Source organism: Hydra vulgaris, chromosome 02 (assembly GCF_038396675.1).
Source record: "Hydra vulgaris chromosome 02, alternate assembly HydraT2T_AEP".
Taxonomy (NCBI): Eukaryota; Metazoa; Cnidaria; class Hydrozoa; order Anthoathecata; family Hydridae; genus Hydra; species Hydra vulgaris.
The window spans coordinates 40438493-40455110 of record NC_088921.1 but is presented as its reverse complement, the minus strand read 5'-3'; the positions used below and the strand labels follow the sequence as shown (position 1 = coordinate 40455110).

The window sequence follows — 16618 nt, the reverse complement described above, 5'->3', positions numbered from 1 at the left end:
CCATCCCATTACTTTTTTTTCTCCACTTTGAGCACTGATTAAACTTTAACTATTTCTTCTTCTGTTTTTATAACATAAAGTTTTTTACATTACTTTATAGGTTGCTAATGTGAACTGGAACTATCGAGGTAATTGCTTTATAAGTTATTAATGTCATTATAAACTTAAGAGATAAAAAAAAAAGTTTCTATTATTTTATAGGCAAGTAAATTTTGAAGAAGTTAAATAACCTTTTTATTCGAATTTACCTTTGAATAATGTTTTTTTATGATCCACTTTATTTTATCAAAAACAAAGAGGAAACACAGAGGAAGAAACAGAGGAAACACTGAGGGCATTATATTATAATTATGTAAAGGATAGGTATATTAATCAAGAAGATGCTGATGTTAGAATTTGCGTTAGAATGAAAGCAATTATATGGATTTAAGGAAACATGCAGATACTGGAGTATCTAAGATTAATTACCGAACAGTTTGTTACTTACAAAAGAGTGTTTATTAATACTAAATGTAATTAAAAGTTAACTTGATTTAAAATAGACATGCAAATGATTTTAAAACATTTTAATGTGTGGCTATGCTGTTTTTTAATATGTTGTTGCATTTTGACACTCTTTTTCTTTTAAATTCAAAATGTGAATGTACCAAAAAAAATTTAAACCTTATTCAAAATGAGTTTCAAAATTACATTTTCTTTAAATTCAAAATGCTAACATATCATTTTTTTAAACATATTAGTCGCATTTTGAATCACCTGAATGGGTACATGAATCAATGTTGAACCTTTTATTTTTTATTAGTTAAATAATTTTTTATTTAAAATTTGTTTTTTTCGGACCCGAAAAATATTGGTCTTGGTAAGTCTAATCTACCGACTATCTCTATACTTATAGCTTACTTTAATAATTTTTAGTGCTAGAAAAACTATACATATTGTCTACCCTTTAAAGTTATGAATAAAAAAATGATTTAAAACAACTTAAAAAATTTTTTGCTTTGGTAGTCATTGCGCGAACCGCTATTAAGTGGTAGAAAATAAAAAGCTGTCAAATCTTCGTTTAGAATTAACTATTAATGTTCAAAACTTTATAACTTCTAATTGTAAAATTGTAAACTTCTTTAAAATAAAACGGGTACAGACTTATACATTTTTTTCTTTATTAAGTTTCTATTAAGTTTTTATTAAATTTAGACCATCAATTATTAAAATTCAGACCATCTGCATCTTATAATGAGTCTCCCCCCGTTATTTAATTTTGAAGAAAATAAAAGTTTTAATGTTAAATCTTTTCTCTTATAAAAAAAAATTGTCTCTTTAATGTAGTTGAATGTGTAAAATATGTAGACTAATTCTCTCACTTCATTAGTAAGAAATTCTGAATTCAATCCCCATCATTTCCCTGGTAGTACTGCGCTCAGCTTGTTTCTCTGCGCAGCAGCCTTTTTTGTAAAGGTTTGTTTTTTGGAGTTATAAAGTTGAGAGAGGGTTGTAACCACAATTAAATTAGCCTCCTTGACTGTAATGGCCTTCTCAGCATTGAGGAAGTGAATTAACATTAAAAATGTTAATTCACTTCTAAAGTTATTAATGTGCTTAGGTAATGTGCAATTACCTAAGCACATTAATAACTTTAGCATCTCTATTGTAATGTATGCGCAGAAAATTTCTACTACTTTTTTGATGTTTATTGCAATTTTAGGCTTTTTAAAAACCCTCTCCCTTTTGTTTGTTATAGTATATTATATCTTTATATATCAACAATAGAACTTTAAAAATGTTTTAATTTGTTTTTTATAAAATTGGAAAAGATTAAAAAAAATTAATATGCAAGCGACAGGATTTGAACAATCACGTTGTACTTTGGAAGGGCAGTAAGTTAACCATTTCGGCCACTAAGACACTTAACTGCCAATTTTTAACACTATTTAAAAAACAAAAAACAAAATAGCTTGAAAAAAAGGCAAATAAATTAAAAAATTAAGTAGATTTTGTCGCAATGCAATTTTTAAATAAAAGTAAAACTTTATAAAAGTAAAAATATCTATTGAACTTCAAAATTGTTTTATTTATTATCTTAAAAAATTTTTTTAAATATAAGGTAAAAAAAAAAATTGTAAAAGAGCAAAGATTTAAACCACAGCATTTCACTTCACAATGCTGCGACCTAGCCACTTTGGGCACTAAGGGGTATTCTTCGATAAAAATTTTAAACTGTTTATAAACTAAAGACTTTTTAAAACAGTAAATAAATGCTTTAAATCAAATTTAAGGAAATGTTATCGCAATTCAATTTAAAGCAAAAGTTGAAGTTTACATAATTTAGATATTTTCATACACTTTTGTTCACATTTTCTGATACAAAAAGCCATTAACTCAGGTGTAATGGCTGTTATGACTTCCGTGTCAAACGCTCACAAATGAGTAATGGCAGCAGCATTAAATTCAGTATTAAAATATTATAGGAATATTAATGATGCACGTAAATAATTTTTTTTTCAAATAGAACTCTTAGTAATTTAAATTACTTTAAAACACATTTTAAACATTGAACTAATTTAAATTTGATCTAATTTAAAATCAAGAATAATAAAAAATTATTCTTTTTATAAAAAGTTTCTTTTCAGTTATGGCTTTTAAATTTTTAAAAACTTCACAATTTTCTAATCCTCAATTTTACTTTTTTTTTATTAATAGTTTATTTTTAATTAAACAGTTCTTATCAATCATAAATCAGTAATTATTTCATCTGAGAAAAATACTCAAAAATTAAATAATACTAGACTACTGATTATCATAGCAGACAACTCAAGTAAGACATATAACGATATTTCAGTCACCAGGTTGGGTGACCAGAAAAAAACCAGGTACACTTAGAGGTTCTACCCCTCTAAGTGTACTAAGTGATAAACTATTTGATAAAACACTCTAAAAAACATTGTGTTAAAGCAACACAAGCTTTTATGTTTTGCAACACAAACTTTTGTCATATATGCACAACACAAGATGGTTTTAATTCAGCCTCGTGTAATAAATGATGCCTCGTGTTTAACGAACAACAAGATTTGTATAAGAGTTTTACACAATTTTGTGTTTAGTCATAAAGCACTTTTTGTTTATACAGCAATGTATAAACAAAAAATGCTTAATGACTAAACAAAAAAAATTAAATTATACAATAATACAAAAAATAAATCTTTAAATGATTGATCAAAGACTGTTGCAAAAACTTCCATAAAAAATCTGTAAAATAAAGTTGGTAAATTTATGTTTTTTGAACTTCATTATAATTAATTATAGTGTTTAAATCAATGTTTTTTAAGCTTCATTATGCTTCATTAAAATGAATTAATAAAAATCTTCACTCTAATTAGGAATCTTCCATAAAGTAGGTATGCATAATAATAATTGTTAATACAATTGACCACACTAGTTGATACAATTGATCACACTAGTTAATACAATTGACCACACTAGTTAATAAAACTAGTGATTAGCTACATTGCAATCTAAAATCTCAAAATGGGGTTGTATTCTTTTGAGAACTATTTTTATGAAAGAAATCACTAAATAAAATTTCACATCATCCTCAGTAGTATCACAATTATACTGTTTTTTGGTGAAATACTCTTACTTATAAAGGTTTTGGTTTAGAAATCATGCAGTTTCTATCTCTAATAAAAAATTTTAAAAAGAGTTACGTTAAAAAGAGTTATTTAAAAAAAAAATTTTTTCTGCTTAGAGTTGTATTTGTACTTGAAAAATCAACATTTAAACAATCATTTTTTACTTTTTTTTTTTAGGTGCAGAGGATATAGTAAAAGTAGAAGTGTGGGATATTGTTGATAAAAGTAGGTACCATATTGTTGATATAAGTATTTTCATTATATTTGTCATAGAAATATCCTTTATAGCTATTTACATTTATATTTATTTACCTATTTTTATTTGTTTATTTTATTTTTAATAAAAAGAATTCAATATCAATAACTAATATGTCAACGCAAACACTTATGCAACTGTACTAGTGTTAAATAATAGGGATTATAAACATTTTTAATTTTATAATGAGTTTTTGTAATTTCATTATTATTAATAAATATTTCCCTTTATTTAAATATGTTTAACTATAAATTAAAACTCGAGGATTTAAATTAACCAAATTGTTAAAAACAGTAATACTGAAAGTTAAATTCTTTATTTTTATTCTTCTAGTGAAATCTTGATTTGATTCCTAATAAAACCTTTGAAGTTTCAAAATAAATAATATTGTTAACAAACTACAGGTAGAGTTATGTCTTCAAATAACTTAAAATTTTTAAATTAACCATCATTTTAGTTATATTTATATGCTTTAAACGTTGCAGATTCAAAACTTTTTATTTAGTGTTTAGTTAATGTAACTTTCTTAATGTATTTTCTTTATAAGTTTTTTTAAAAGTTTATTATTGAGTAAAACTTTATTTACTGTATAGAATTTAATCAAATTTACTGTTTTGTGTTAAATTTACTGTTAAGAAGTAAAAGCCTTTTAAAAGAATTAATTTTTAGAACATCTTTCAGACTTGGTCAGGAAGCAAGTGCGATCGCACTGTATTCCTGACAACGCATATAACATTTATTTGCAACAACTTGGTCACAGCTTTATAGATGATTTGAGAACATTTCAAAAATGTGCGAAAAAAGGTAAGCTTGACTGGTGGGAGACAATTACAAAAAAATAAAAAAAATAAAAGAATTCTTAGCGAAAAAATAAAATCTCAACTAAAACAAACTAAATTACATAACAATAGTAACAACTTACTATTAATGATCTTTTAATAAGAAAACAAACATCCTTCAATTTATCAAAGAGTATAATACTATTTCTTTTATTTTTGTTTTATTTCAACAAAATTCCAATAAGATTTTTAATTAAAAAAAGCTGTAAGGTATTCAAATTGCCAACTAAGTATACATTTAATAACGCTAAATTTTCTTAAGTATGTCAGTTTATTATAATATAATATAATATATTATATTATAAATTAATATATTAGAGGCATATAACATTATATGTAAATTATAATTTTATTTTGTATTTTGCAATCTAAAAGCAAGTTTTTATTCTATCAAATTATTTGAAAGCAAACTTTCGCGGTTTAACTAAAAAGGTAAAAATAATTTATAAAGAGGAAGCGGAACATTTCACAATACTGCTGATAATTTTTAGTGAGTGGGTTTTTTAATTTTTGAATGTTTGTGTGGGCCTCTAGTGTGGAGTTGGTTTATCTGTTCTGTATGGACTAGTAATTTACTATGTATAAATGTATGTTTGTGTTCAGTTACCTGTAAGTTTCTGTATGTTTATTAGATTATTAGTTTTATTAACTTAAATGATTAATAATAAATTTCATTAAAATCGCTATTGTTGTTGAAAGTATTGTCTTTATAAAAATATTTAACATAAAAAATACTTTTTAAGTAATAAAAATTAATCTATATTTGTATAATTTACTAAACTTTATATAAATTTTAATAAAACTTATATAATTATGAAAAAAAAAAATTCTTTTCTTTTTATAAACAATGAGTTGTCGTTTTCTCAATGTAGTTAAGGTACTTTTCAAAAATTGCTGTCAGCTGGTTATTAGTTTAAATCACATCAAATTTAAGGAAGTTTTTTAATTTTATTTAAAACAATTTGAAGCAAACCAACTGAGCAAAATCCTAAAGATGCTCAAAAAGAGACTTTATAAAAGTTTAAAGTTCTGTATAAACAATAAAAAACTTTTTTATTGTTTATACAGAAATTTTTTTAAAACACAAGAACAGTAATAGTGCTGTCATATCTGAAGCGGATCTTCAAATGATGCTCTTTTAAACTCAAACTTTTAAACTCTTTTAGATAAGGTGCAAAAATACATTTTAAACATAGTTGGACCTGCTCTTGCAGCTAACCTTCAACCATTGTCACATCTTCGTAATGTTGCTTCTCTTTCTCTTTTTTATAAATACTATAATGGACACTGATCTAAAGAGCATCTTTTGTGCCATCTACTAAAATTAAATTTTCGTGTTTCTCGTCATTCAATTAAGTTTCATCCTTTTTCTATGACTGTTCCTAAGTGCTCTAAAAATTCTTATTCATCTAGTTTTTTTCCTCAAACATCAGATGTTTTTTTAAAAAAATAAGTAATTGTATTAAACAAAATTAAATTTTTGTTTAATTCATTTAATATGTAAGTTATAGATGAAAACAAAAATAAGGTTTTTATAAAAAAATTTTAAAAGAATTTAAAAAAGTTTTATTAATTTGTCTTAACTACGCTGAGTTGTTTAAAAGTGTTTTGCTCATATAAAAACATTAAATTACAAAAGAATAATGTTATGAGGTTAATTCTTTAAACATGTTAAAACATAATTTTTTCGGACATACAAGGAAACATATATAAAGTTGAATGTTCTTAAAACATCTAAAAAACCATGGTCAAGTTGTCACAACTAAATATAATATGTGTGGTCAAGATTAAAGTGCGATCGCGCCCGCTTCCTGATCAAGTTTGATTTTTTTTTAAGAAGAAAATTATTTTTTAAAACTTTTATGTATATTAAAATTTAAATTTTTTTTTATCATTTAAAAAGTTGTTAAAAAGTGATGCATATTTTAAACACATATATATGTGTTTGAAAAGTAGATGTTTTTAAAAGTGATGTATGTGACTTTTAGACATAAACTAAAATGCTAAAATTATAAATACTATAAAAGTTTAATATATAATGACCTATAATAAAATAATGACCATTTGGAATTTATATTTTTTTCACATGTACATAAAGCATTGAAATATCGCAATTTATATACTTTATTTTAATGAAGTAAATATGAGACATATTCCATATTTTGAGTTGAGTTTAAATGAGTTTTTATCATAGAAATTTTTGTAATACAAATTTGAGCAGTATGCAGATGTTTATTGTTGAGTAAAAATAACTTATATTAATCTTATTTTGTTTACTTTTAAATAAAATAAACTTAGTCAAGAATACTATAAATTTAAAATTTATTTTAGGTCAAAAAAGAAAAAATCCATCTGACGGATTGAAAATTCAAAATGAGGTTTGTGACTATACACTCTTATTTAATAAGCTAAACATAAAATAGACATGGTAACTACCTAATATAATCATGTCATATTAACAATAGTTTTTAAAATACCTAATATAATCATGTCATATTAATAATAGTTTTTAAACTACCTAATATAGTCATGTCATATTAATAAGAGTTTAAGTTATTTAAAGATAAAATCATCTAACCTCAGTTATTACCCAATTTCTGCTAGTTCTCCTTTCAGTGGTTCAGACCATGATCTCATTAAAATTTTTATCTTTTTATACATCAGAAAAAAAGGTTAATTGATTGTTAGTCATCCTAATCACTTGGGCTTGTGTTGCTATAGTTATTAACAAGTTGTTACAACTACAAATTGTTTTTAATTATTTCTATAAACTGTTGTTCTAATAGTATAGTAAGTTAAAGTATTACAAAAGTGTTCCCCAAAACTCTCTTCAATATTTTCTAAATTGCTTAATAAGGGCTTAACTGAATCTTGTTTTCCTGCCCTCTGGAAAAAAGTATTTTCAGCTCCAATTTTTAAAAACTTTGGAGATTGTTGTGACTCTTTTAACTATTGATCTCTTCAAATAGCTGACCTTGAAAGCAGGCTCAGATAGAATTCCTGACCACACATACAATTTTTTTGATGTTGTTGATAATTCAATCACAGCTGTTTAGCTGTTTTGATTTATTTATTATTCATTTAAACATTTAGAAAATGCGCATAGAAAAACTTAACTAAAAAGAAGGCAAAAAAAAAGACAAATTAAAAAAAGATTTTTTAATGAAAGAGAAAATAAAAAAATAATAAAAATAAAACTTAAAAAACTAAAATTTAAAGTGAAAATTATTTTAAGTTTTTAATTGTGTGAAATAAATAACTTTAAAACTTTGATCTTTTGGGATTTTTTTTAAGTCCTTAACATAATTTAAAACAATTTTTGTCAACGCATTTCTTGAATATTAAAATTGTCAAAACATCGAAACAGCCGTAGTTATTTGTAAAAAAAAGTATTATATACATGGATACGCAAAAGGTTTTTACATCAAGTAAAAAATTATGTTTAATGTTTAATAATAAATAAACATGTTTTATTTAAATTTTTAAAGAGTATACATAATATTTTTTATTTATATAAATATGTATCTTTTAATATATAATTTAAGTTGTTTTAACAACTCGGCCACGTCTCAAGTTAGCGCATTTAAAAAATGCGCTGAATAAACAAATGTAAACTTAAACGAGAAATTAAAATCTTAATGAATAAAATATAAACAAGAAAAATTACAAGCATAAAATTAATATGTTTTTACTTTAATTTAAAACACTGTTTCACTTCAAAGAATTTAGAAAATATTGAGGTTTCAAAGTCATTTAATCTAAGTTTAATTACTTCAAAGCCTAATAATTTAAAAATTTGAAATTTTGATATTTTCTAATGTGTACAAAACAAATCAAATATTAAAAAAATCAAAATTGGTTACAGTTATGATTTATAAATGACACAATTAACCAACCTAGGTGCTACATCAACATGACGATATAGGAAAAATTATTAGCTTTAAACTATTAATTGAAGCACTTTTTAATTAATTAAGTTTGGACTATTAATTTAGATGCCTCTAAATTTAATAATATTAGTTTTATGCATTATTTTTCTCTGGTTTATCCTTTATTTATTTTATCATTCAGTAAGTTCGTTTCTCTTTTCAGTTTATGGTTTGTTTATTTTTATTTTTAAATTAGTTTGATTTTTTTAGCACATTTTTTAAAAACACGCTAATTATCAATATATGCTAAAAACCGTGACCAAGTTGTCAAAAAAAAATTTGTATGCATGATCATATAAGGCATGCGACTGCAGGCGTCTCCTGAGAAGGCTTGATAATTTGTTCAGTATTGTTCAGTATAATTTAAATAAAATGTGCCTACTGCAAACAATCTTTACAAGCAATTCGTCATTTTATATTAAAGTGTTTCACACAAAAAAATTTTAAAATATTACAAAATTTATCATAAAAAATACACGTTATCTTTCCTATGTGACATCTTGGGGCTTGCAGTGGCTGGTGAATTTTAATCCAAACACAACTCAAATGTTATTTACTGCTTATAGTTATCATATTGTTGGTACTCCTATTCTGATTGGTTCATATTGTTGTTGGTACTCCTATTCTGATGGTTCATATTGTTGTTGGTATTCCTATTCTGATGGCAACACCTATATTGAGTTCTATAGTTGTTTTTTTTTAAGTTACATTCTAAACATAGCTCTCATGGAAGTGATATGTTGTTATTAGAAATTGTTATTTTGTTAATAAGTTAATGCATAAAAGATGTATTTAAAAAATATGTATATATTGATTGGAGAGAAAGTTATAGATTATTGTTTGAATCATAATTATGTTGATATGTTGTAAAGATTTTTAAGGGATTGGTTTACACTATTTCTTTTACTTATTAATATTTTTTGTGTGTATTAGACTGCAAATCCAGCTGATAGTATGGTGCTAGATGCTGAGTTTATCAATGTATATAAAGGAACACATGGAGTGATAATAATTTTAGATATTACAAAAGCATGGTAAAAATTTTTATGAAGTTTAAAATTTCTTCCCTTTTATTGAGTAAAAGCATATAATAGTAACAGTTAAGTTTAATGTTAATGATCAGTTGGTGTTAAATTTAAAACCATATTTAATATATAACTTTGTCTAGGACTTGGCAGTATACTCAGAGAGAACTAGATAAAATACCTGCACATATAGCTGTTCTTATACTGGTTAGTCTATTTGAATTTTTTTAATGTTGTATTTATTTTCATATAAAGTTTAATTTATAACTTCAACTAAGTCTTTTACAATTCTCTTTTATATGATCCACTTTAAAATAATTAGTAATTTTTAAAATCACAAACACATTAAACATTTATTAAATTGTATTATGGCAAATATTTAACATTTTACGCACCATAAGATGTTAAATTTTTAAAAATCCTTTGTAATATTTTATTATCTTAAATATTTTATGCAGTTGCATTTTAAATAGTTTCCCAACCAAATTGCCTGGAACATTGTCTGCAACATTATAATTGATTGCATTGATGATTGCATCTTTTTCATCATTTTAAATCTTTTTAATCATTTTAAATTTTTTTATCATTTTATCCTCTTAATCATTATGACATTATGATATTTTTGTTCAATAATTTACCTATCTACAGTCTCTTTGACAGTTTACCTAACCATATCATCTTCAACATTTTACTTAACTACTTTCTCTTTAAAAAGTTACCCAACCGCAACCTTTTAAACAATTAACCTAATCACATTTTCTTAAACATTTTACCCAACCACAACCATTTTCTTAAACATTTTACCCAACCACAACCATTTTATAAAACATTTTACCCAACCACAACCATTTTCCTTAAACATTTTAACCAACCACAACCATTTTCCTTAAACATTTTACCCAAGGTTTCCTTAAACAGATATTATTAACCTTCATCTGAGAGAAAGTCTTGTGCTGGCATGTACTTATGTAGATATCTTTAAGTAGGGTCTTTTTAAGTTTTGCATTTTTTACTAGCTTTTTATGGGATTTTTTTAAAACTCAAATGTTAAAAATGAAATAATAAAAAACTACTTTACTTAATTTGATAGTTCAAACTTTAATTCTTCATACTTTTAATTCTTCATATTTTTGCAAATTCTTAACTGTTGTGTTTGTTGAGACTTTTGATCTTGAGGTTGTTGTACAGATAGTTGTGTCGTTTAATATCTTTGTATTAAAGAAATTTTTCTTGTAAATCTTAACTTTGATTAAACTCTTGTTATGTTATCTTGCTACTATATAATGTGAAAACTAGCTGATCACACCAATTCTTTATTATTTTGCTACTATATAATCTGAAGACTAGCTGACCACACCAATTCTCTATTATCTTGCTACTATATAATTTAAAGGCTAGCTGACCACACCAATTCTCTATTATCTTGCTAGTATATAATCTGAAGGCTAGGTGATCATACCAATTCTCTTTTATTTTGCTACTATATAATTTAAAGTAGCCTGTTCCTAAAAAAGTATATTTAAAAATAAATGCAGCAAAAAAATGAAATTACTTTTTCATTGGCAATATCAAATACAACATCTTTTTTTGTCAAATACAAAATTTATATTTTGCAACAGAGTTATTTCAATTGTCAATTTCAATTGAAAAAAAGCATTTAAACGACCATTTAAAATTAAGGAACAGAGATCATTCTTAACTCTTGCTATTTTTGAAAATGCTACTTCTGCACTACAATTGGTAATGGGGCGAGTTAAGAAAATCCTATTTGAAATTACATTGAATGAAAAAACTGGTTCTAATTTATTGCTATGAATTGCTTGCAAACATCCAAGTGCTAATAAATTCTTCTTATTTGCCAGGAAATTTTAAAACTGGATAATTTCTAATAACTTATATCACGTACGCTAATAACTTATATCATGTACGCTCATCAACAAATTCCTGGTGCTGTTTATTATATTGCCAAATATAGAGGAAAAGTAGATAAAAAATTACAAATTAAATACACAAAACATGACAAGCTCGCTAAAAAAACTTTGACTTGGCAAGCTATTTGCAGTTGTGGCAAAAAATCAGCACCTTATATTTCTCAGTCCACACTTTCTGGTCAAATATATGTTAAAGAATATTTACAAAAACGCCTTTCACCTCTCATTAAATCATCCAATAACAGACCTGTGTTCTGGCCTGATTTAGCTTCAATTCATTATTGTAAACTAGCTATGGAATGGTATAAAAAGAATAATGTGAAGTTAGTGCCTAAAACAGAAAATCCTCCAAACTGCCCAAAATTGAGAGTTTATTAAAAGTACTGGGCTATTATTAAAAGAAAAATGAAAAAAAAAGCTTTGCAGAAATATTAAAGACATTAAAATATCATTTAAAAAAGCATCAAATAGTTTTGATTCTTATTCTGTGCGCAAGCTTATGGGTACCACTAAAGTAAAAGCTCGAAATTTTATTTGATTCCCACAGGAATAATTAATTATTTTTTTTTAATGTTTGATCTTCTTATATTATTGTATTAAAATTATTACTTGGTTTAAAATAAAAATTTAGGAGTACTTTTTTTTAGTTGTTTTTCTACTTATACATTTATTTTGTGTACGCGCATTTAAAACTGGAAGTATGTATGAAAGTATGAAAATGTATGATTCTAATTTATATATTATTTTATTCAAATGATTCTAATTTATATATTAATTAAGAGTTGACAATGCTGAAAGAAAATTTAAGAAACTTTATTAATATCTTCTTTATTAATATCTTCTCTTTATTAATATCTTCTCAAAAAAAAACAGAACTAAAAACTTACAGCTGTCATATGAAAGGAGATATTTTTAAAACTGATCTTACAGAACTCTTTAACTTGTTTAGAATGGATCCACACATCCAAAAATAAAGACGATCTTTTATTTGACAGGATAAACTAGGTATTGGTGCTGAGCCTCTTTGAAACGTCTGTAAAAATAAATTCTGAGGAGAAGTTTATTACCACCACTACATAAATTATGATTAAACAAAAGCATTAATGTTTTTCTTTATCTTAAACCTTGTATCATTTTATGTTTGTTTATTTTAAATATTGGTTTATCTATGCATACATAGGTATATATATTTGTTTTGAAGTATGTTCAGCTTTTGTATTTAATGAAGATTTACAGTTACTTTTTTTATATATATGGCTTATGCGTTCTGTTTGTTTAAGGTATGCTTTAACAATAAAATTTCTGTTGACTGTGATTTGTTTATAAGCGCTTTGTCTATAAAATAAATCTGTGTTTATTCAGAAAATCTGTTTGTTTTTCTTAGTTTTTTATTACTTATATTCCTTTATATAAAAGGTTTTTTCAATAGAAATGTTTCATATTTTTCTTTATTGCTCAGTCTACCTGCATCAAATATAACAAAATTAAGTAAACTGTTTAAGTCTTAAATACGAACAACAGCCATGTTTAGATGCAGATAAATGTTTTATGCTTAATATTATGCATGTTGCACAAATATTATTTTCTAATCTCATGAATAGTGTAACATTTAGTTGACATTTTGAAATATTAAATAATAGATTGCATTTTGTAGTTATACAATTATACTTGTTAAAGCAATGATATTATTGTCTTTAATCAAATTTTGGTTCATATAGAACAAACTTTAAGGAGAGCATTTAGGCTTTACATTAAAATTTTGAATCACCTAAACTGCACAAGTGAATGAATGAAATTGCATGAGTATCATTACAAATGATAACTATCTGACTAAACCTAGAAACTGAAAAAGTATATATTTATAAAATGGAATTCTAATTCCTTAATGATGGCCACAATACCAGATAAAATTTTGCTAGTATCCGGACATTTGCTTTGGTCATTTCTAAGTTATAAATAAGATACTGTGTTACTATTTTACTTAATAAGTCAACAATAATTTAATACAATGCATTGGTAGTGCTGTGGCAGAGTACTTAATGTCAATGGTTCAATGGTTTTCACACAGTTTGTATTTTGGAAACTAAAATATAATAACAATTAAAAAATGTGTTTTAATCGAAATTTGAATTTGAAGTCATAATTGTATGTTATTACAATAAAATTATTTGTAAATTAGAAATCTTTTTAAAATAAGATGGAATTTCATAGAAATTCTTATTTGGCATTTTCTAAATTACAGATTAACAAATCTTAAAAAAATATTTTATATAGGCTGAATTTTTTTTTATACAGGCTAACTTTCAAGACATGGGTGAGCACAAAGTTGTACAAACAGAAGAGATCATTTCTTTTATTGAACACTATGAAAGGTTTAAAATTTAAGAAAATATATTTTTTGTGTTTCTTTGTTTGTGTTTCTTTTTTGTAAATATAATATAAATTGTCATTGTTAAAAACATAAACTGTCAGTGTTGAAAATATTTCAGGAGTTACCTCAGGTCTGAATATTGAATGTAGCAGTTTCGTTCAATTTTTATGACCTGCTGAGATAATCACATGCATACCATTATATACAACCACATTATATACAACCACATACATACCACTACTAATGAGATGAAAAAGCTTCATTTAGGGAAAAAAGATTCTGAAGGTTGTATATATCACCACCCTAAGTCTCCAAAGAAAGCCACTAATGTCAAGGAGGCTACCTTGTTTTTATTGTGTTCAGGGATGCAGAGTCCAAAAAAAGAAACCACATTTAAATGTCACAAAAAGATTACTTCTTCCAAGTTTTTGGCATCCAGGAGCTCTAATAATATAAAAAAACGCTTATGGACTACTACTGGTAAAAAAATTAAGACTTTTAGGTTAAAGGAACAATCACTTTTTGAACCTGTAGTCCTAAGGTATAATGGCAGCCAGGACTCTAGGACTCCAGGACTCCGGGCTTAAAAGCGATATGTTTCAAGTCATTAAATCTCATGAATAAAAAAAACTAGACATAAAAGTTTCAAGAGCATGCAGAGGCAGATACAGTAAAAGAATGAGACTTTGCTGAATGACAAATCAAGCAAGTATGAGTTTTCGTTAACATGACAAGCCATGCGAGCTGCTCCTCAAAACAGCTTTTTTATGAGAGCTTTTGGTTTTTGAACAAGCTATTGGTTTATTCATTTTAAAAAAAACTGTGCTTTAAAAAAGCAACTATTGTGCTTTTAAAAAAGTTTATTATGCAATTATTGATTTGTTTTTAAAAATGACTTTTCATCTTAGTTATATCTATAATGCTTTTCTTTTATAAATAACTTAGTGAACTTGATAGTATATATAGAGTTGCAAAAAAACCGTTTTTTTTATGTTTTTTTTTGTTGTTTTTTTGAAAAAAAAACTGTTTTTTTTTGTGTGTTTTTTATGGTTTTTTTTTAATTTTTTTTTTTTTTAATTTTTTAAATTAAAAAAACTTATTACATGTTATTTTGAAATTTATTATAATGTCAACAATTAATACAAAATTTTAAATAATTGTCTAAAAAACGATTCAAATTATTTTTTAAACAACAAGTTACTGAACCAACCTCAGTAAACATGCAGAATGTTTAGTAATGTTGGTTCAGTAGCTTCGTTCAGTAACACTGCCCAGAATAAATTCTTGTTTTTGACTTCAAGTCACAGATTATTTTGCATCACACATTTGTTTTTCGAGATCTAAATTATGGGAAATAAAAACTAATTTTAATACTTTGTTATTTGATAATCAAGGACCGGATTTACCCCGGTGGAGCCCCTATGCCATGTTGATGTGGAAGACCATTCTCCCACAAGGGTCCTGGGCTGTAAATTCCAAAAAAAAATTTTTGAAATCAAAATTTTAAGAATTTCTTATTAAAATAACCTAGCAAAGTTCATTTTTTATAAATTTTTTTGTTTGGATAAAATTTTGTTCTTGATTATAGTATCTACTATAATCAAGTCGTCAATATTGTTTGTTTGTTTAGTTTATTCATGATCAACAAAATTTACAAGTTATTGACAAAGAGCAGCACACAGGCCACTCTGTAATGAAAATATAGTTTTTAGATTTCAGATAAAGTTAATACGCCAAAAGCAAAGAAAGTTCATATTTAAAATTGTTCAGATTCTTTGAGTCCACTGCATTTTAGGTATAAGCATTCCAAAGTTTGACAATACGGTTAGCGAGGAAGTTGTTTCTTTCTGCACAGTTTCGTACAAGTTGTTTTGTGTGTCCACATGATTGGAGATCGTACTTTAAAGACTCGGTGTTTGGTTGAAACTGAGGGACTGAGAAGTTAACTTGGTCAATTTTGCTGATGATTTTGTATTGCTCAAAAGATCTCCTCTTTCTCATTGTTTGGTTAGCTTTGTCAAGTTAATTCTTGATAGTCAGTCTCTGAATATAAGGCAAGTGTTTAAAGTTGGCAGTATGTTTTTTGGCTCTGTTTGGACTTGTTAGAGTTTGGCTATGTCTTGAGCTGGAAATGGAGGCTTGTACTGCAAATTCTATATGCAGGCAAACGTATGAAGTATACAGTGTGTGCCATAATGCTGAACTTTGACCTTGAAAAGCTTTTTTGAGCTTGCCAAGCATTCACTTGCCAGCTGGTGCAGCTGCGAAAACTTGTTTTTTAACCTTCAGATTGTTAGTCATAACAGCGCCTAGGTCTCATTCAAATTTGACAGCTGTTGGCTTGTTCTAATGTTGTGCAAGACATGCAGTTAGCATTCCATGTTATTCATAGTGTAAATTGAATTAAATTTTTTAGTATTGCTACGCCAAGGTGCATTATAAAACACAAGTCAATTTTTTTATCTTTAGTTTTTGGGACCCCTAGTTTTGTGGGGACCCCTGTACCATGGCACACCCAGTATTTGTCTAAAGTCGGACCTGTATATAAAATCAAAATCTGTTTTGCTTTTAATTGTGGATTAAAGATTGTCTACTAAATGATTTTTTAACTGCAATTTTACAAAACACAATTTTTCTTATA

The 16618-nt window shown here is 25.8% G+C and overlaps 1 protein-coding gene across 2 annotated transcripts in view; it reads left to right on the top strand.

Annotated features, from left to right (window-relative positions):
- Positions 1-16618, top strand: part of LOC100210433 (rab-like protein 6) — a 62525-nt gene that overhangs the window by 9771 nt on the left and 36136 nt on the right. Inside the window, exons 3-8 of one of the 2 annotated variants that reach the window (XM_065790897.1) lie at positions 101-128; positions 3804-3851; positions 7053-7099; positions 9584-9684; positions 9819-9882; positions 13902-13978. In XM_065790897.1, the coding sequence (XP_065646969.1) occupies positions 101-128; positions 3804-3851; positions 7053-7099; positions 9584-9684; positions 9819-9882; positions 13902-13978 (365 nt within the window). The remainder of the gene's footprint in view (positions 1-100; positions 129-3803; positions 3852-7052; positions 7100-9583; positions 9685-9818; positions 9883-13901; positions 13979-16618) is intronic. The other variant, XM_065790898.1, reaches the window with a different exon arrangement.